Here is a 20865-nt window from a genome sequence, read left to right as displayed (position 1 = left end):
AATCAACCCACTACAATAGGATTGTGAGACTTTCCGTTATAAATATGTGTTCATGTCTGCAACATGGATTTTAAAAAGTTTTTCATACCCAACATTTCCAGATGCGCAGATAATTTTATGACACTGGCCCTTGCAAGTTCGTTGCCTTCTTTGTTCAATACAACAGACAAGGAATGAACCTGCAAATTAAAATACAAACAATTGAGTCAAGCGAATTGGGCATCAGTCCATAGCAGCATTAACACAATCCCTTTGTGGGAAGCAAAATAAAAATAGAAAACGAAAGTAAGTGTGCACATTTCCTCATATTTTGAGATGAGGATGTGTTTAAAACTACATCAACAAATACCGGCAATGACAGTGAGTGATTTAAAAAGAAAAAAAAGAAAAGTTGATCCAATTGAGACTCATTCAAAAGATGAAAATATAGACAACTGTAAAATTCTTGGAAAACAAACATTTTGATAAGAGGATTAATCCGACTGCCGAGATTTATTATCCCTCTACTCCTCCCTTTTATCTCACATTCTTTCTAAGTTCATTCCAATATACATGAATGACTTCTATGGACATACCTTAAGGTCCAATTTGGTGTTGACAACCTCGTTCGGGTCCTCCTCAATGATGTCTGACCCATAGAGTGGATGTCCTGGCACACACTGAGGGGAACTAGGAGGCACCTTCATTGCATGATTATTGGCTGTGGAGCCAATTCCAAAGAAATCCAGGATGACCACCCAGGTCTGCAACGTGATTAATACATCCAAGCAGTTAAAGTCGATATCGATGCTTCGTCCTACGCTGCCATAACGGCTTTTGAACTCCGGGTGGTTCTGGTCAACTAGCAACACGTTGATGTGGACTAATGACTCATCAAATTCGGAGGTCGGTTGAGGGGAGGATGCAGGATGCGTAGGGGAGGGCGGTGGAGTGCTGGGACAGTCTGGATCCTTCTTTGATTTGCGATGACTTGCTGTAGGAGTCCCGGCATGCCTTTGGTAGAGTTGGAAGACATTTTGGGCCTCTTCCATGTGGGAAGGAAGAGAGCGAGGCATATCTGGGTATTGGGCGTTGGATGCAGATGGACAGCTATGAGAGAGGTACTCTTTTGGCATTGTCAAAGGCTTTGGCGCTCCACGGGACACCATAAGATGCTTATGCTCAGGATTTTGCTCCAGAAGATCCTCCATGAGCACTGAACGCAGAATTAGCTGGACTTCTAATAAATGTGGATGCTCTTTAGTGAAGTCTCCCTCCAGGTCACGGAACTGGAGACTGATTAAGCCTTGGGAGCCTTGGGTAAGGTCAGCACTTAGCTGGACCTGCAATTCCGCTACATGAAGAGTTACTTTCAGCTGAGTAAATGCAGGAGCGTGAGGACTTGGCTTTTGAGACTGTAGCGGCAAAGGAGAGGAGAGCAGTGAGTGTGGTAAACTGATGTAGGGTGGATCCTTTGCAAAGAGTCCTCCATGGGGATCGGGAAAGCGGTGAGGTCTGGTGGACGAAGGAGTTGGTGGCGGGGGTGTGGGTGGTTGACTTGGCGTGACATGTTGCTCTTCGATGAGAAATAAATTATCCAGCGTCTGGAGGACCTGCTCATACACAGCCTTGCAAAGGAACACCTACAAGCAAAGAGTGAAATATAAAGGATAGGATAGGATAAGCAGTTCAGATAATGGATGATGGATGATGGATGTTTCATTATTATTCAGTATTCTCGTAAAACTTAAAATCAATGCAGTCAATTCACATTAATTGACATTTGACAGTATGAGACAATCCATTCACAATAAATTTTCCTCTAATAATACCAATAATCAAATTGGATGACGCTTAGTTCATACATTATTTATTCCCTAATTTGTCTCCATACAGTGACATTTCATATTACATTAATGATTGATTCATGTTTATCGTTTATTACAATGAGTCATTACCGCGGACTGACCGACCGACATCCAGTGATTACAATTTGTCGTTTGTTGACGGAGGGAGTAAGTGCGCACAAGGCTCGGAATTATGTTTTTATTTGTGGTAATACTGGAGAAGTTTTGCATATCAATGACTTCATTTGAGGAGCAAATTTCAAATTTTGAGGAGCAAATTTCTAATTTTGGGGAGCAATTTCTGGCGGCCCGCCGATCTTATGAAACGCTGGAAAAAACACTGAATTGTATACCTGAACAGGTTTCACAAATTTTCCTTCGACCTTCAGCAACGCTGTGCTCTTGCATGGCTCTTTGGAGGTGAGAAAAGTATATATATCATCATCAATGGCGGACTTCTCCAGGGTAAACTGTATGGTGGTGTCTTTCAATATATGGAAGGCTGAGGAACAAAAAATGTTTGACAATTAGTAAGATTACTAAGAAAGTTTTAATATTACTATTGTTACCTTTTCCTTGGCTGAGGTATTCAAAGAAGTCATGACGTGTGAACTGCGGTTCATCATAACTGTTTCTGTTATGGGACGGTGAAATGCTGCCACTTTTTCCTCCTCTTTGCATCTTCTTCAAAACCAAAGGACTCGTGTTGAGCGAGTATAACCGAATGTCCTTGACAAACACTTGGAGTCTCTCCCCCTCAGAATGTTGGCCAGTGATAAAATTCTGGATAGTTATACTACCCAAGTGCCCTACGAGCAGTTCAGGGTGTCCAGGTTTGCGAGGAATGGACACTACTGGCGATTCAATGTTTATATTTAGGGTCAACTTTACAAAGAATGTGTCTAATGCGGGTTCAGGTTCCTCCATGAGAATGTCCTCTTCATCCTCCAATGGATAAGACCAACTTTGTGTTCGACTTCTTCGCGAGGGAGTCTCAAACAGTGAAAACATACCACTGTACTCTGCGGTCTTTGTGGCAAGAACTGTTGACACTTTGGTCGCAGCACTTTTTAACATTGAGCGGAAATTGTCCTCTACCTCATTGGCAGAAAGGCTCAGTTCCATCAAAAACTTTGCCGAGTGGTTGTAATGCAAAGATGCCATATGCAGATTTAAAGAGCAGTCCCCTTGGGAATTCTCAAGAAGGCGGAAATTCAAAGCTTCTGAAGGGGAAAGTTCTTTGTCAGCAAGCAAAGTTAGAACTTCATCAGTTGAGGAGTCTTCGGCATTGCCAATGCTTACTACAAACTGGCTTCGGCCTCCTTCTTGGGTCAAGTCTACCAAATGAATGGCACCAAGTGACCCATTGATGTCCATTCGACTGCCTAAGGAAACATTAACCTTGGTGCCGGTGATGCTGGCAGTTGCAATCTTTAAACCTTTTTTCTCAGCACCCAAGACAGTGCCCGTGGACACAGTCCGAAGGAGGAGGAGGTTAAGTCGATGAATCTCTACAGTCAGTTGCTTGTTCTGGTCATAAGTTGACTGAAAAGTTCCATCTTCTTCCTCAGTGTAGGCTTGCGTTGCAGGTTGCTGCAATGATGATGTCAAAGTGTTTTCTTCCTTGGGGAAAGATTTCTGAAGGAATTTAAGAAGTTCCACCATGGTTTCAGGGTTTAGAATAATGTCCAAGTTATTGACCTGCATGCTTATCACCTGAAGGGAGCTGTCCAGGTGCATGGAAGGGCAGTCTGAGCTCACAAACTGGTACTCAAGTTTAATGAGAGCCTCTTGATCCTTGAGAAAGGAACTGAGGGCAGTTATTCTATCGGTGCGCAAACATGACTCAGTGTGATGACTCTGCTGCTCTGAAGATCTGCTCTCATATGACATCGGAGAAGATGGCTGGCTCTCTTGAAGACTGCCAGTGGGGATATCAAAACTGAGATTTTTATGAGACGACACTAGAAGGTCGAAGTCTGAGCCAAAGGTTTGTAGGGTGTCCACAAGAAGAAGACCGTGGACAGTGAGAGAGACTTCTGCATCGTAAGGACGCTTAACAAAATGGGCATTTGTGCCAAATACCTTGAGAACAGATATGTACCGGCCATCGCTCTCCACACCAAGCTGCATATAGTTTATTTTGAATTCAGCCAACAGAAGACGGGATTCCACCAGGACTTCCCTTGTGTGTTGCTCTAAAGTCATGACGCTTTGCGTCAAATTCTTGGCTGAACCTTGGATCTTCCAGGAGCTGTCCTCTCTTTGAAAGATTTTCTCATGGCGTAGAGTAAGAGGGTCGGGAGACTTTGACACCTTATCTTGGCCTTCATCTTCATTCCCAGCTGGACTGTTTAGCCTAGCCAGACAACTCCTCAAAGCTGTCATCTTCTCAAGGTTGATATGGACCTTCAGATCAGGCAGGGTTCCTGAGAGCACGGCCCCTGGGAGCTGGGGATCTGACGTGTAGCGCAATCTCTGCTCCAGTTGCAACAACACATTAAATTTCTCCACCACGTGAGTCGGCCCTACTTCGCTCTCTTGAAGGTTTTTCCAATTGTCTTTGTAGCGACCAACCATGATCTGCAGATCCTTAAAAGACAACGAGTATCTTTCGTATAGCTTTCTACTATAGGCTTTTGTACTTTCAGATGATCGGAGGCTGGGAAGTTCAGGACATTTTAGCCAGTCTTTCATGGGTATGTCAAGCTCAGGTGGGGACTCTGGTGGAGTGGCCAGGGGGGTTTGGTACTCCTCATCACTCAGGTCTTCCCTTTCAGGTTGCATAGTTTTGCAGTCTTTAGAGTCATCTTCAAAGAACATATAGATATGAAAATGAAATTATTTAGAAACGTAAATAAGAATAAGTACTTAAAGCTTGTTTAAAAGGGAAGTCAACCCCAAAAAAATATATTGACAAGGATATGTTCTTTGCAGCCCCACTAGTCTAAACACAGAATTTTGGTTAATATTGCGTTGGTGGAATATGAGTTAAGCAGCAAAATCCAGCCTTTTTTTTATCAATATCAGAAGGCGGCCATTTTGCCACTTGCTGTCGAGTGAAAATGACATCATAGTTGCTCAGGTCTCGGGTAACAACCAATCACAGCTCAGCTTCAGAAAACAGGTTAGCTGTAAATGGTCGTTGTCAACTGTGATGTCATCTTCAGTCGACAGCAAGTGGCAAAATGGCCGCCCCCTGAGATGGGTAAAAATAGCTGGATTTTGCTGCATAACTCATGTTCCACAAATGTAAAAGTAATCAGAATGTTTAGACTAGTGAGGTCACATATAACATATTATTGTCAAGAATTTTTTTAAGGTTGACTTCCCCTTTAACAGTGACATAAATGGATTAGTGATTTACCTTGACAGTTGGTAAGCAAAATCCTACCCAAATCAACAATAACCAACATTGGATCGCATGACTGGAAGTCATCAGGGAAAATGACCTGTGGTGCGCAGATGTCTAGTTTCATAGTCCAACGCTTACTGTTTTCCTACACAGACAACAAAAAAGAATGTATTTAAAATAATGTATTTGCCTTTTGAGTCCCATCCTTAAGCAGTGAGTTTGACTTACAATAAATTCTCCAACAAGCAGCTGATCAATAGTTTGTCGGATTTCTGCCTTTGTCTGCCTTTTTAACTTGTCATACTGCCTCCTGGCAGCCTCTGCCACTTTCAGCTCCAACTCTGATTGATAGCCAAAACCTAAGAAGAAAAAGCGGATTGTCACAAAATTCACAACAGTTCAAATAATTGAAGTTGTGTTTGTTTGTGTTAGTATATACATAATTTTTACAAATTAAATGGAATGCCGCTGGCTGTGACTGACATCTGCAGTGGTGCAAGAAGCACAAATAAATACATCATTTTTCAAGCACAGGTGGCAAAAGCACTCACACTTTTCTCTTGTGTAAAATAAAAAAAAAGACTCTGGTAAAAGTAGATGTATTGTACTGATTCAACTCCTTTACTTAAGTAACCATAAAAGAGTATAGACTGTGAAATGTGGATAGCACTGACTTACCAGAGGAATGAACTCGTCCTTTGTAGAAGAATTCGGTCACTTTTTTGATTGCTTGTGGGTTGTAGATGATGTTCAGTGGGCTCGTGTTCACTTCCAGTCGTCTTTCAAACTTCGACCTCACAGGGTTACGCTCATAAAGCATTTCAAACACTGGCGATGAAACGCTCTCTGCACTTGAACTCCCTGGCAAGCAAACAAAAACAAAAACATTGAACTCACAGCATAATAAAATAAACAACATTAACACACATTACTCCACAGAATATTGAGAAGAGGCTTTACCTGGATTGCTGCCGGGCTGCCCAGATGTCTGGTTAACAGCAATGATGACCTTGTCCTGTAAGACATAATCATGTAATACACTAAACAGATTGACATCCACCCAGATTGTGTACTGCCAAGATTCCTTCAGGAGCTATCATTTACCGTTTTTGGAGATACAAGTACAGGGAAGACGGTGCCATGGGTGGTCAAGTCTCTGAGGAACAAACCACCCAGCTTTACAGACAGTAGAGAAGATTCTGAGCGAGGCAAAGACTCCACAACCACCTTCACCTCTGTGGAAGAGTCATGACAGCACATAGAGGTACCAGAGTAATTAATTGGGTGCGTGTGTGCTTGAGCATATTATGAATTGAAGACAATTATAGGCTTTAGCTAGAGGACAATTCTTTTGTTGGGAAAAGAAAAAGTCTCTAACACTTTGGAGGTGTTCCACAAATCAGCAACAATGACAATCTAAAACACCTTCACATACAGAGAGGTCTTGGAGAGAGATAATTCAAAACACGTGTAGTAGTCACACATAAAAAGATCAGAATTAAATTGGCCAGAAGAAAAAGGAAAATTCATTACAATCTGGTTCACATAGTTGATATCCATAAAGATGGCAGAGGAGCAATCACCACTCGATGGCCCAATTCCCAATTACTTTATGATTGAATGGTGAAGTCAGCACAAAACCCTGAACAGAATGATTGGTGTAGTGTCTTTATGTTCAAATTTTTCTCTTACCGGAAACCTCGAGCTGGATGACTCCACTTTCGTGTGGTATCTTGTCTTTAGTGTCTTGATGAAAGAGTGTAATTCCACCTTTCTCTAGTACAAACTCCAGCTGAGCAAACAGGTAATCTCGCCTGGTAAACGTGTTCAGAGTGTGGGAATCCTCCAGTGGGTCAAACAAGTCATCTGTTTCTGCTGGAGAAAAAAATTACATTGGGATCAGCAGTCAAGTTCGGTTTGCAATCAGTTCTATGCGTGATGGGGCAGCACTATAGATGCATATTTCTCGTCACCCTCTTTCTCCATGGATGACCGTAACCATTTCCTTTATTGGTGCAGATAACCATATTGACAGGTACAAAAAGTGTAATCATCTCACCCAGAATATCCCAGGAAGAAGGGCTGGGGAGGAGCACCTCAGGGCCCATGTCTGGGTCCAGAGAATCTCCATACCAGCCACCCCAGCCCGGAAACCAAGACTGCAGGTATTGGATCATACCAGAGCTCTCACTCTTGGGGATGGATGTAGTGGGTGAACAGGTCTGGGGGTCATTGCTCGTCTCTCGTACATTCTGTGTGAGGAAAAAAAAATATCCTCTACTTAAACTATGAGAAGAAAAGGTTTGAGTGGAAAAAATGGGGGGGACAAGTAAATTATATTACATTTGTGATTGTTTTTCTGTCAGTGATATCATCTTACCTCAACAATCTCTTCCTGTTTTCGAAACCAGTCATGGACAATTTCCCTGAGACTCTGTAGCTCTTCCAAAGTCTGCTCCTCTTCTACTCTATCAATCTCAATCTAATTAACAAAACCAAGTACGTACACAAAATACAAAAGCGCAAAGGCCATGTCACATACAGTATAAACACTTTTTTAAAGTACCAGTTCCAATAACAGTTGCTGATGTACATATTAAACACATGCCCAACAAGTAATTAACTTTTGTACTCTCCTATATTCTCTTCAGGAGTTACAGTAAAACACTAAATGTGTAATCAGACATTTAAGTATAGTACCTCTTCTTGAGGGCTTAAAGGGACTCCTTTGAGTTTTCTGAAGTACAGGCTGGTATAAGTCTGGGCATCCCGTGCCCGCTGGAGTGCAAAGGTCCAACTTCCCCGACGCCGCTGTTCCCTGATCTCACTAAGGTTTGCCTCGATGGCAAACAACCACCATTGTCTGCAGCTACGAGAAAACGTTACATGTGTAAACACATTTCAGAATGTACTATATATTTGCATAGCTGATTTGGTGCCAAGCCTTTCCAACACTGAGATTCAGTACTGAGCCTCTAAGTCTTACTTTCCGGAGACGGAGCAGTTGGGTCTCCATTTTCGGTAAAGCATTTCCCTTTCCCGTCGGTATAGTTCTTTGAGGAATGCCATCACTTGCTGGTATTGAACCTGAGAGGAAACATAGTCAACCCCACAAATAAATACAACTAAACTAAATCAGTGGTTTAAAGTCTCAACTTAATGTCCCGAGTCCGACATCCTGTATATACAGTATCAAGACTTTCAGACGTCAAATATTTACTGACATATACTTGTAGCATTCCACAAAGTGAATATTTCATTCCATAACCTCAGCATTTTTTGTTTATATTCATATTTATAGCACTATAAAATTGAAAGTTCAAAGACTGTGAAAAGTGAGAGTTTTTAGAGATGTTCAAGTAAAGCAAATGAAGCACACACACCAAGGTCATGTAATTATACAGACCTGAGATAAGCGCAGGGACATGGTCTCTAGCTGAACGTGGCCTTGAATCCGTGGGGTATGTCGGAACCTCAGAGGCTCCTTTGAGGCATTTCTTCGGAGCAATACGGAGGCACACACTGGTTCAAATATATACTGGTGCGCCCACGTCTTCATACATTGGGTCATAGCTTCCTGCACATTCCCAACACAAAGATTATCAGGTGAAAAAAAAGCGTATTCTGTAAGTGGGGACACGAGTACCACCTCAAAGTACCATTTTCACAATCAACATGAAAAAAGTAGCATAGTTCAGCGTTTCCGTTTCTATTAAGTTAGCGGCGGCAGGCCGCTACTCCTGAATCCGAGCCGCCGCACTTTCGAGCCAGCAACAACAACAAAAAAACTCCTTCGCATTGAGCCAAATGGCATTCCGGGCTCCGGGTACCAATTACTTCTGTAACGTTTACAGTCGGACCGCTTTCAAATCACCGCTCGCTACATGCACACACACTCGGAAGCCTGCGCCGCTGTGAGATACGGGCTTACAAGTTAAATTGGTCTGTCGAGTTTCAACTCAACACAATAGTGACAGACTCAAACACAGATAAATAAATTATATAAACTATAAACTCAGTATTTGTGCACTGTGCTTGATTAATACCTCTGCTACGTGCAAGATGCTCAAATGGAGATTTCCTTTCCTGCCTGCCTGTCTGTATTTAACCAATAATATGGATTTCCAGAATGTTTCAAAAGGGGGTTAAATGATACAAGAAACAATTTAGCCAGAGCAAATGCAGATATTGGTTGGTTATATTTCTATTAATATAGAATAGTGAAAACTTAAAAACTACGTTTTCTCTTCTCTGCGTGGTTAAATGCAGAATAAGACAAAGGACAAACACAGATCCCAGAACCCCAAACAGATACGAGACAGTGTAAAGCTGCTTAGTGACTAAAGGTTAATCTCTGGCATGGTGCCAAGCAAAGCCAACAGTTGGACATTTTTAACCAACTGCAATACCAACACCTCCCATGACAGGATTGTGAATTCAAATGAAATCAGTGCAGTATACACAAGCTGTGTGTTTAAACGTGTGAAAACTGACCTGGATCTGATTCACCGGGAGTTTCGCCAGCATTTCACATTCTGTATCCCAGTAGACTCTGAAATCTTCGATCTCTAGCTGCTTCTGTCGAAATGGAGTCCATGCCTATGGAAAGGGGAAATGCATTACTTTTAAACGCACTTTTGCAAATATGGACACAAAGCCTTTTGTAAAATAAACCAGTACGTCCAGTAGAGAAACTGCAGAACAACATGAACATGCCATTATCAATCAGAATCTAAATCATCTTTACGTAACTATGTAAAAACATACAAGGAATTTACCTTGAGTAGTTCGTGCCACACAAGTATGTGATACTCAACAAAGGCACATTGCACAAACTGAAACATTTCAATTTTTAGGTAAGAGTCCATACTGGAAAATATTGCAGACGAGGTGCAGGAATAAATCAGATACAATAGCACAACATTTTGCTGGCAATATCGCAACGCAGTGATAATGTAACAATCAATATACTGGAAAAAATCTATCAACGGGCAACACGGTGGACAACTGGTTAGCACATTCACCTCACAGTTCAAACGCTATGGGTTCAAATCTGAGCTCTGGACTTCCTGCATAGAGTTTGCATGTTATCCCCGGATACTTGCAGTTTGGCACTTAAATACTTTTTACAATGTGATTTGAGTGTGTTTTAATGATCTGAAATGAGTGTATGTGAGAGGGGTAAAACTATTTAAAACGTTTTTATTCACTTTCTATATCGCAATTTTCACCTAATGTGTGTGGGTCTCACGCAATAAACGGGGTTCACTGTCTAATAATATAAATCTAATATTTTCAAATATTTAAATTTACAATCTAGAGATAGTAACCTCCCTTTCATACACTGCACTACAGTCAAGTGCAATGCAATTATTGTTCTAATCGGTTTTAATTCTGTTGAAAAACTGAAAATCTGAAAATGTGTAATAATAAGACAAACCGTTGGGTGTTTATCATGTTTCCGATACACAGCTGCCTATTGGTTATTTAATTAACGTTGTAAGGGAAGCAAGATCGCCCTGGTGCGTGCATTGTTTTCAGGTGCATAGGTTTCCTCCTGCATTCCAAAAACAGGCTTCTAAGTTGTCCATAGGCGCACCGTGAAAGTGATTATGAGGACAAGCGGGATAGAAAATGCAACAAACTAAGATGTATGGATAGCAAGCTTTGAAGTCAAACACTACTTGCCGTATCTTTGGAGGGATTCTGAGCTGAAATATTGTTGACGCATACTCCAAAGGAGAAGGGCTTCTCTGGATTGCAAGTGTCATCCTCAAATCTCAGGTGCACATCTTGGATGTTCAGCTAAACAAATGAATCAGAAATCAGAAAATCAGAGTTGGCCTATGATGCAAAACCATTTATTGTTTATAATCTTTAGTACAGTCTTTAACACTATCACCTCAGTAGATCATTTAGAAACTGGAACATCTTTGTATTTGGCTGCAGGACTGGATAAAATACATTGCGCACCCTTGCACTGTATACGGACACTCTTCAGTGATGTGCTCTGTCTCACTCTCCAACTTTTGTTTACATGCTTGACTCCTGAGTGACTACACTTCAATCTCGCTTTGTTTCGGGTGCAGATGACACAACTTTGGTCGGACAATCGCGTACAAAGTTTTCAAACTGACCACATGGTGAAACAAATAAAAACTGTTCTGAAACATGGTGAAGAAAATCTGAAAGCTCTCACTGTATAATTTCCTCTGAGGTACCACTGTAAACAGCAAGTACCGACCAGTATTACAAGTAATAGAGTGGTACTACAACCATTAAATCCCTTTTTGTTTTTATACTGCTACCACTCATCAAACACTGACATTTCCTGCAGTGAATATCTATGACAAAACTCACGGCTCTTTTAATAAGAAAAGTCAAACAAATGCAGTATATGTAATATAACACAATCTAAAGTACTTGAGTTTAATATTGTACTGGTTTACTGTACCTCAATGTTTTCCACAATTCTTGTAACCACTGATGCAGTGACTGAGTACCAGTAAGACTCTCCCTTTTGTTCACACTCACTCTGAAGGAAGAACAGGAAATATATGCAGTAGATACATCACTTCTCAATGTTTTCCAAAGATAACACAGGGTTGGAGGAAAAAAATACAAACAATAATCACAATAAACTTACTTTGAATTTTTCTTCAAGAGTTTTGAGGAGATTTTTCTTGCGCTCCCTCTGTTCCTCTTTCTCCTTCTCGTCATCATACTCCAGCAAATGGGCAGGACCAATGATGAGGTTGAGCTGGGACATGGAGATGACCCAAGGGTCACTGTGAGGCCGGTAGAATGGGATCTGAAGCGTAATCTTTCCAATGAAGCCTGGAGACAAGAAGGATCATAGAAACGGAAATATAAATTACATATATTATCAACATTTCACTGTTGGCGCTGTTGGAGATGCCAACAAAAAGTATGTTTGGAAATTCAATGTAGTTTTCTTTATCTACAGATATTTTCTGTAGTAAACTATTACATCAACATCTCATGGAATCTTTATAAGTAACTCAAAGGAAAACACTATAAATGAAAGCCTCACCTGTTTTAACCTCAAAGGGAAGATCAAACTCTTTGAGGGCATCTTTCCTCAAAGGTAGGTTCTCCAACTCAACTGCACCTGAAAAGCAAGAATTAAGGGTCATATAGATCTGTCTCAACATTGCCTCGCTTTATATTACATTATACTAATTCAAACATAAACAAAAGGGATAACACACACTGTATGTGCAGATACAGTCATGGTCAATTTACACACACAAGTACTATTAACCATTCTCATGAAAACAACTTACAAGAGCATTGTAAAACAATGTGACTAAAGCAGTACATATTTATTACCTTTGAGCAGTGCTATGGAGAGTTGATCTGTATTTAAATTGCTGACATATTTTCCTAAATATGTGTTAAGCACCCAGGCGACAAGGCCTTCCAACATCCTGTTGGTTCAGGGATCCTCTACGCTCCAAAATATAGATGTAGACCAAAGGACAGCTCTCAGGGGGAAGACACAAGAAGTCTGACAAACAGAAAGAACATTTTATATGACATCACTGTCAAATATGATTGACATTTGATTAAAAATCTTTCATGATAATAAAGTACTGTAGCAGAAGAAAATACACCACAGTATGTGGTTTGAGGGTTTCCCTCCAAACCCTCCCCTCTCCCACCAAAAACACATTTAGAAGTGAATTTGTTGTTTTATTGCAAGTAAACCACTTTTCTGCTGCGTCATATGTGAACGTTAAGGTAACTTCTTGCCATCGCAACCTCTTCTCATCAATTTTGGATGGATGGATGGGTCTTTGGAGTGTTGGGAGGAAAGTTGCACCATCTTCAAATTCACTCATAAATGTTTATACCTTGAAGGGATCATTTATACATCGTACAAATGAACATTGTATATATTTAATCGACGTATTCAGCCAAGTGAAAACATTAAGGACGTCCGTAATTTTGTACTGGCGTCCGTAATTTTGTAACTTTGAAACAAGTCGAAGAAACCGAAAACATAGTAAACGAGTAACAGAAGTCTCAAGTTAGATGTTCTGCTTACAGCTTCCATTGTTAACAAGTACTGAAGTTAATCAAAATGGTGTTACTAACTCACCGTCAAAGGCATTTGTTGCTCTTCTTTATTTTTATCAATCACTCCTTCGCCGGGTCCATGATGGGGAATGCCACTGTCAAGGAGGTGACAGTTGTCGCTCGCACACAAGGACTGAAGTGACAGATAGCGTTTTAAAAATAACACGCCATGAAGACAAACAGGAGTGAAAACGGGGCAGATTAAAATAAAGCCAGACCAACCAAACGTACAGAGATAGCAGGCAACTCCAAAGCCAAGGTGGCAGTGGAAAGGGCAAGGTTGTAGTCCACACGCCTAAGCTAACCATCAAGCTAAAACTAGCTTAAGAAAATTGTGTCCACCCTCAAATCAACCAACAATTAGGGAAGCAAAATAAAGCACAAAACGCTATAAAGCTGACACGTTTTCATGGAAAACAAGGTTATTCTAGACAAAATAAACACAGATCAGATTATTTGCGATTTGTGTCGCACGATTTTATAACCATTGGACTTCCAACTTGTACTTCCTGTCACGTGACCAAAACAAACCCTCTTCTTCGTCGGCGTCGTCGTCTTCTATTATGTTGGCGTGTCACTGACTATTTTACAACATAAAATTATGCGTAGCAGAGACAGGTCGCTACTGTGTTTGCAAGTGGATTTCAACTGGATAAAGTGGTTAGAAGCATTTCAGAGGGAGCCTCAACAAGAATAAAATAAAAATAAAAAATAAAATATATATATATATATATATATATATATATATATATATATATATATATATATATATATACATATTACGGATAATAAATAGGCTAAATGAATACCCAGGACTCACCGATGCCCACCGAACCCCAAAGACCGCACGAGTAGGGTACATTAGGGTAGGACCTGTTCTAAAAGTAGCACACCAGTGATGGGACAGCACCCCCCCCCCCCCCCCCCCCTCCAGTTTCTTCACATAAATGAAGATTAATAATATCACTAATGGTGAAGTGACTTCGGTGCAAGCAGTATGGGTTTAGTTCCCAACCAGGACATTATGACTGTTAGTCAGTGCAAATGGTTGTCAGTCTCTGTGTGTTACACTGCCTTCACTGTGTTTTAATGTTGGCAATGATGGTGGCACTTTGGAGAGCTAATTTTATTTTTATTTTTTAAGGTTACAGTGTACTTGGTGGCAGTGATGTTGGTACTTGTAGAGCTTACTTTATTTTAATTGTTTAGGTTACAGTGTACTTGACTTATGAGGTTTGAGAGTCACTGCTGTAAACAATCCAGCAGATGGTGATGTAGTTAAAAAAAAACTCACTGAACATGACAGTTGGCGCTTTGTCCTGCAGTGCTCAGTTTTCCACTCCACTCCTGATACTCTTTCACTCGGCCACTGGCAGTGGCACTCGAGTGCCATTCTAGTTGTTGTTTTACAGTATTTCAGCACACGAGCATGACTGACTTTGCTATTGACTCCAAAAGGCTTGCGCCACCTGAGGTCAAGATTATTGGTTCTGGATTGAATTTGTCAACAACCAAATGATTTTGCTGCTGTTCACTAATGCTGGGTTAAAACAGTTTTCTATATCATTTTGCTGGATGCTTAAGTATATTTCCGGACGTAATAACTGACAATGCGCATACATTGAGCACTGACCTATCCTTCTTACCCAGTAGGCCCTAGTCCACTTCAGAGATTTGGCAGTGTGGTGGCCTCCTTGCAGATTATGATGTCAGTGGAGAGTTGTAATGACCATTAGGGGATCGCCGTCAAGATTAAGTACATGGAGGTAGAGGTTGTGTAAAAAGGTACAACTAAGGAACAGAATCAGCATTGGCTTTCAACGCAAGCCTGCAGGATTCACCTCATGGACCTTGCAGGAGCTACAATGGGGATTTTTTTCTGCTGGAAAAAATATCAAACAAAACCACTAAGATGATTACAAATGGGGCCTGCTTTTCCCTCCAATGGTAAGCTTTATATTTTCTGATTTTGAAAGTCAAATGTCCTACCTAATGTAACTAAGCATTTTTTTAACCAGCATTTACTCTCAATCCCTAGATTGTCCTTTAGTTTGCCCCATCAAGCTTCAATAAGCAAGATGAAGGTGAAATGGACCATGTTGGGCATGGTTGTCTTCTTCCTGCTCTCTGTGGTTATGACTGTCTGCTTCATATGGCAATACAGGATACCAAAGTTGAAGACAGGTAAAGTTTCAATGGTCTGTTTACTAATTTGCAAGAGTTGTAGTAGGATAACACAAGTACAGGATTATAAAATTCGGAGTTTAAAAAAACAAAATCATATTTTCTGTTTAATTTTATTTTATTTATCCATAAATGTCTATTGGTTATCCTGTTTGGTGTCACAGATGGAGCCTATCCCAACTTTGGGGGAGAGAAATTATATAATTGTCAAAGTTAAACGTTTCGTGTGTTTTCATTCACTGTGGTATGTGGTGTGTGTCTGTGGAAACTGACAAACTAAAACTAATTTCTCATGTTTCTCCAGAAGTGTTTATAAAAGAATCGGCAACTGAAGAGATGTGCCCACGTTATCCCGAGCCTGTGCCCCTCAAACATCCCATCGTATCTCTACGAGTGGCTCTAGAGAAGGTAAGGTATTTTCTTTCTTTCGTATTCTGGATGTAATCTTTATTATTTTTGCTTTTCCTACCAGGTTGATATACTCTTAAGGACCAGTGTTGACAGGACCAAACTTCCAGCAATATCTGCCATTTTGGTTTTAAATGACTCTGTTCTATGGATTGGTAATTTTGGCAAAAAGAACATTAGTGACCCAACATCACCTGTACCCAATGAGTACACAATATACAGGTAAGGTCACATGCACGGGAAGTGTCTGTCTGTCTGTCTGTCTGTCTGTCTCTCTCTCTCTCTCTCTCTCTCTCTCTCTATCTCTATCTCTATCTCTATCTATCTATCACGCCATATTGTCGGAAACTGAAAATAAGTCCCTCTGTGCGCCCGGAGGTCAACCAGTAAGTTAATAAATCGACTACTCCACATTGACATTTAAATCTTGAAGTACACTAATTGATAATCATGAAATCAATCATCATGTGTTTTTGGCATCTTGTTTTATATGGGGCCACAACACCGACAATAAGATTTGGTATTGGAAAAAAAAAATTGTCATTCTGGAAAAAACTGCATTGACATTGAAACAAGTATTGGCATTGTAAAAGGTTGTATTGAAAAATAAAATACAGACGTAAAAAAAGTTTCACTTCTCTTTTTTCAGTTTCAACTTATTGGCAATGTTTTAACGTGGGGGCGGGGTTGTGGTTGGGGGCGGGGCTTTGAGCACGAAAACGCCTTCCAGCTTTTCAGGAGAGGAGAGCGCCCCCTCTGTTGGCTAAAGGCAATACTCATGGATACAAGTTCACCAGGAACTCCTAAACCGCCTGTAAGCCACAAGGTTATATGTGGTTAAATATTATTATGTTACTTGCCACATGGTTATATGTGGTTATATATGTTACTTGTGGCGTTAAAACCACCATGCTTGAAATTACTTTATGCATCATGTCATGCTAATTTAGCTAACGTGCTAACTGGTTTACTACAGAAACATTAACACAGACACCACGAGGTTATATGTAGAAAAAACATTTACAGGTGGTTTAGGATTTCCTGGTGAACTTGTATCCACATTGAAAAATACATCATAATACAAAAAAAAAATGTTAAAGAAAATAGTATTTTTTTATGTCTGTATTTTATTTTTCATTACAACCTTTTACAATGCCAATACTTGTTTCAATGTTAATGCAGCTTTTTCCACAATGACAATTTTTTTTCATTACCAAATCTTATTGTCAGTGTTGTGGCTCCATAGTTTTCCAACTGCCAATTTACAAAGGACTTTTAACTTGGGCCCGACCAATATGCATTTTTGTAGTCTAATGCCGATACCGATTTTTGGCAAAAAAAAAATACAGATTGACGATTAATCTGCAGATTATTTAAAAATACATATTTAATGCATAAAATTTATTTAATGCATCGGTGGTGTACACACTTAAAGTGAGTACAAAAGAACGTTGCAATTGGGAAGAATCTGTGCCTTTGTGTATGTGTTCCCACAGAATTTGTGTGTGAATATTCGTCATTTGAAGGACAAACACTCCCGAAGTCGATGCTAACTTCCTGTTAGCATTTGAATGGGATCCTCCCTTCGCATTTAGAATTAGCGATAGGCTAGCGATGTTTTTAAAACAAAGAATGTTTTGTATTTTAAATATACATTGGATGTAATTCTTAGCGTCGTGTGTTTAGTTTTACAGTTAACTACAACTGGAATGTCATTAAACAGCTTAAAGGACGCTTAGGGACAACAGAATAACCAGAATACATATTCTACACACTTGCTAGTTGCTAATGCGATGCAAACAAAATGGTGCATTCGGGGTACTTTCGCAGCATCGTAAACTTCAGTTTTCTTCGATAACGTTAAGGGAAAAATAATCGGCTGATTGTTTTGGCTGATGTTTGAAGGGCAATAATCGGCGGCCGATTAATCGGTCAGGCCCTACTTTTAACTCGCCCATCTACTTTCATTATCTGGCTATAATGCTCTGTGGAGCGGCGAAAAAGTCTAAGGTGACACAGCCCTCATACGTCTGCGTGGGTTAGAGTACAAAAATAAGATGGTAGTAGATGAAAAGAGTGGTAAGCCTCAGTAGCTTAGACTATTTCAATCGCCACTAGTCTTAGAATATTCAGACCAGCGGGATCATAGGATTGGCAGCAAGAAATGAGGACTGTAGCGCGGAGTGAAGCGCCATGTTTGTCACCAAAAAGTTCTGACCAATAATGTAATAGCATAAGTGAAATAGAAACATTGAAACAGATAAATGCTTAATTTTTTGGAGCCTGGCAAAGATGTCCCATTTTATAAACACACTGCAATGCAACTCAAGATGAGAACGCGAAAAACTGCTTTGAGCATCATGCTAAACTGTTTCTTAACCATTTGTTTTGTTCAGTGATAGTCCGTTGAATGTCTTAACATGAAACCGGTCCATGGTGCAAAAAAAAAGATTGTGCTAAAATAATATCAGCGAGGTCATTTATTAACTCATTCACTGCCATTGACGGCTATTGACGTCAAAAATTCATTTGAACTATTTCTATTAATTTAACAGTTTTTTCCACTTTAGTTAACAAGAGTATGGAAACCTAGAACCATTTTTTATTGTACATTTAGAACAGATATCACATTTATGATTAATTGTGAGTTAACTATTGAAGTCATGCGATTAATAACAATTAAAAATTAGGAGCGTCGGGCAATTCAAATCGGAATTAATTACATTACTTCATGAGTTAACTCACGATTAATTAAACATTTTATATCTGTTCTAAATGTACAATAAAAAAATCTACGTTTTCATACTCTTGTTAACAAAAGTGGGAAAAAATGTTATACTAATAAAAAAAATAGTTCAAATGAATTTTTGACGTCTATAACCGTCAATGGCAGTGAATGAGTTAATTTCAACTCAGCTTTCATCATATTATAGTCGAGTACAAAAATCTTCAGTCATTCAACCCAACTTTTCACAACTTTATCTGGACCCTTACCAAAATATAACGGCCTTTTTTGTCATCCCATTTGCAACTTCTCTACAAAATTCATTTACATCTGCAGAATTGCAAGCCTTTCCAAGATATTTCCCGCCCTGATGTTGTTCAAGCTGTGGGAGGATGGCCTTGTGGACTCACTAGATGACGCCGTGGAGAAGTACACAGACAACTTTACCATCAAGAATCCACTGGGTAGAGACAGAGAAGCGGCATCCACTTCAGTCAGGGACTTCAACAGAGCTGCCATTACCTTACGTAGAATGGCCAGCCACCTCTCTGGTAAGAGTAACAACCTTTCTCTTACTTAGTGAGTGATGCGTTTTAAGAGCGTTAAATGCACCGTTGTTGTTAAATATATAAAAACAAGATTAGAAAACCAAGGTGCTGAAATAAAAATGGAGCACATACACTGGGCAAATAATAGGCGGAAAGTAAATACTAGTTGAGTGTCGGATTGAGAATGAATTTGCTTGTTATTAGTGATACAGATTTAGTTCTTCTGGTAATGTAATTTATTGTTTTACAGGATTGCCTCGGAGATTAAGGTCAACTAATCTCCTTTGGAACGGAGACACACGAGCAGCCCTTCATGAGTTACAGGATGATGTCCTTGTTGCTGACCCGGGAACAAAGTAAAGGTTTTCCCTGTGTGGTTTCTCTCATCTCTAATTTCTATGGCTCCAACTTGTCCTCTTACACTAATGTCTTTACCCGCAGATGCCACTATAGCAATGTTGCCTTTTCCCTAATGGCCAATGTCCTGGCTGAGAAAGTGACTGGAATGGACTTTGAAAAGTGGGTATCCCATAATATTTTGCATCGGCTCAACATGAAGAACACCGGTTTCGACATGACTCCTGCGATTCGGAGACAGATGGCAGTGGGCGTCTATAGTGACGGTCAGCCAGCTCCCCTCTACGACTTGGGTTGGTATCGACCTGCGGGGCAGATGTACTCCGCAACCGCTGACATGGCAAAGCTCATGATGGCTCTCCTGGGCTCATACAGTAAGACGCTCCTCAGAAAAGACACCCTGAACACTATGCTGGCCCCACTTTTCCAATGCCAGAGTGGCTACTTTGCCAGCTACACTGGCACGCCATGGGAGATCAACCAGCAACTGGGCTACGATGTCATAAGAAAGGATGGCGACTTGGATGGCTTTGCAGCCTCTCTGTCACTGGTGCCACGTCTCAAATTAGGATTGGCGGTCCTGATGGCTGGAGTACGACCCCCAGATCAGGATTTAGTGACGCAGATATACGGCCACCTCATCCTTGCATTGGAAGGTGCTTTCAGAGATGCGGAACTGACGCCCAGACCGCCGCCTGACCCAGCTCCATATGTAGGCTTTTTCACTTATAGGAATATGACTTTCTATGAGATTAAAGCAGGATCAGATGGGGCTCTGTTCATGCAACAGTTTGGACCACAGGTGGATAGCAATGTCCCAGATAACTACCGAACCATCCACCTTCAGTATCTTGAGGAAAGGGTGTTCAGAGTGGTGTTCAAGAGCCCATACCCTTGTAAGTTAAAGGTCAACAGTGCCTCTGTCTCCTTGGAGACTCAAGACAGACAGCTCTTTAACTTTTACCTCTTCAACAAAAAAGGTGTGTCACTGGGTTTTGATTCCCCAGGACTCAACACTTACAAAGTAATGAGGATAGCCAGCAAACCATATTTTACGACATGAAAAACGAATGTTTTAGCGTGATACGCTAACACCTAGCTGTCATTACAAGGTGGCTTAGCACAAAGCAAAAGCATGATGAATGTGATTGTTAAGAACATCAACACCCGCCCAACTCCTACTTTCTGTAGCATTTATCAATTGCTGGGGACGGCCGTAATTTATTGGTTTTAGGGGAAACAAGGGGTGCCCAAACTTTTTCCTTCAAGGGCCAAAGAAAAATTGAAGAATGCAAGCTGTGGAATTCTTTGATTCAAATGTATTATTCATTCATTCATAAACATGCCAAAATCAATCAA

General features: G+C 40.5%; 2 protein-coding genes across 5 annotated transcripts in view; one reads left to right on the top strand and one right to left on the bottom strand.

Annotated features, from left to right (window-relative positions):
• The window catches only part of vps13d (vacuolar protein sorting 13 homolog D), a 41650-nt gene extending 27861 nt beyond the window's left edge, over positions 1–13789 (bottom strand). For 2 of the 4 annotated variants that reach the window (XM_086067233.1, XM_086067236.1), the window contains exons 1-22: positions 13307–13789; positions 12535–12712; positions 12236–12313; positions 11828–12018; positions 11636–11716; positions 10870–10986; positions 9676–9780; positions 8588–8758; positions 8168–8268; positions 7882–8050; positions 7562–7663; positions 7241–7433; positions 6874–7056; positions 6286–6416; positions 6142–6196; positions 5860–6042; positions 5410–5540; positions 5194–5326; positions 2396–4636; positions 2180–2328; positions 576–1622; positions 89–179 (exon numbers count right to left, since the gene is read on the bottom strand). In XM_086067233.1, the coding sequence (XP_085923359.1) occupies positions 89–179; positions 576–1622; positions 2180–2328; positions 2396–4636; positions 5194–5326; positions 5410–5540; positions 5860–6042; positions 6142–6196; positions 6286–6416; positions 6874–7056; positions 7241–7433; positions 7562–7663; positions 7882–8050; positions 8168–8268; positions 8588–8758; positions 9676–9780; positions 10870–10986; positions 11636–11716; positions 11828–12018; positions 12236–12313; positions 12535–12631 (5749 nt within the window). In that variant the 5' untranslated portion in view covers positions 12632–12712; positions 13307–13789. The remainder of the gene's footprint in view (positions 1–88; positions 180–575; positions 1623–2179; positions 2329–2395; positions 4637–5193; positions 5327–5409; positions 5541–5859; positions 6043–6141; positions 6197–6285; positions 6417–6873; positions 7057–7240; positions 7434–7561; positions 7664–7881; positions 8051–8167; positions 8269–8587; positions 8759–9675; positions 9781–10869; positions 10987–11635; positions 11717–11827; positions 12019–12235; positions 12314–12534; positions 12713–13306) is intronic. The other 2 variants (XM_086067234.1, XM_086067235.1) reach the window with 2 other exon arrangements.
• On the top strand, positions 12914–20865 carry lactbl1a (lactamase, beta-like 1a). The gene is made up of 8 exons (XM_086067243.1): positions 12914–12945; positions 14935–15231; positions 15323–15468; positions 15773–15876; positions 15941–16098; positions 18938–19152; positions 19400–19505; positions 19591–20865. The coding sequence occupies exons 3-8, from the start codon at positions 15363–15365 to the stop codon at positions 20567–20569; spliced, it is 1668 nt and encodes a 555-aa protein (XP_085923369.1). The 5' UTR covers positions 12914–12945; positions 14935–15231; positions 15323–15362; the 3' UTR covers positions 20570–20865.

The sequence above is a fragment of the Leptonotus elevatus genome, chromosome 2, assembly GCF_054856555.1.
Source record: "Leptonotus elevatus isolate MCC_2025b chromosome 2, RoL_Lele_1.0, whole genome shotgun sequence".
In the NCBI taxonomy this organism is placed as follows: Eukaryota; Metazoa; Chordata; class Actinopteri; order Syngnathiformes; family Syngnathidae; genus Leptonotus; species Leptonotus elevatus.
The sequence above is the reverse complement of the archived record's forward strand: the minus strand, read 5'-3'. Positions and strand labels throughout refer to the sequence as shown.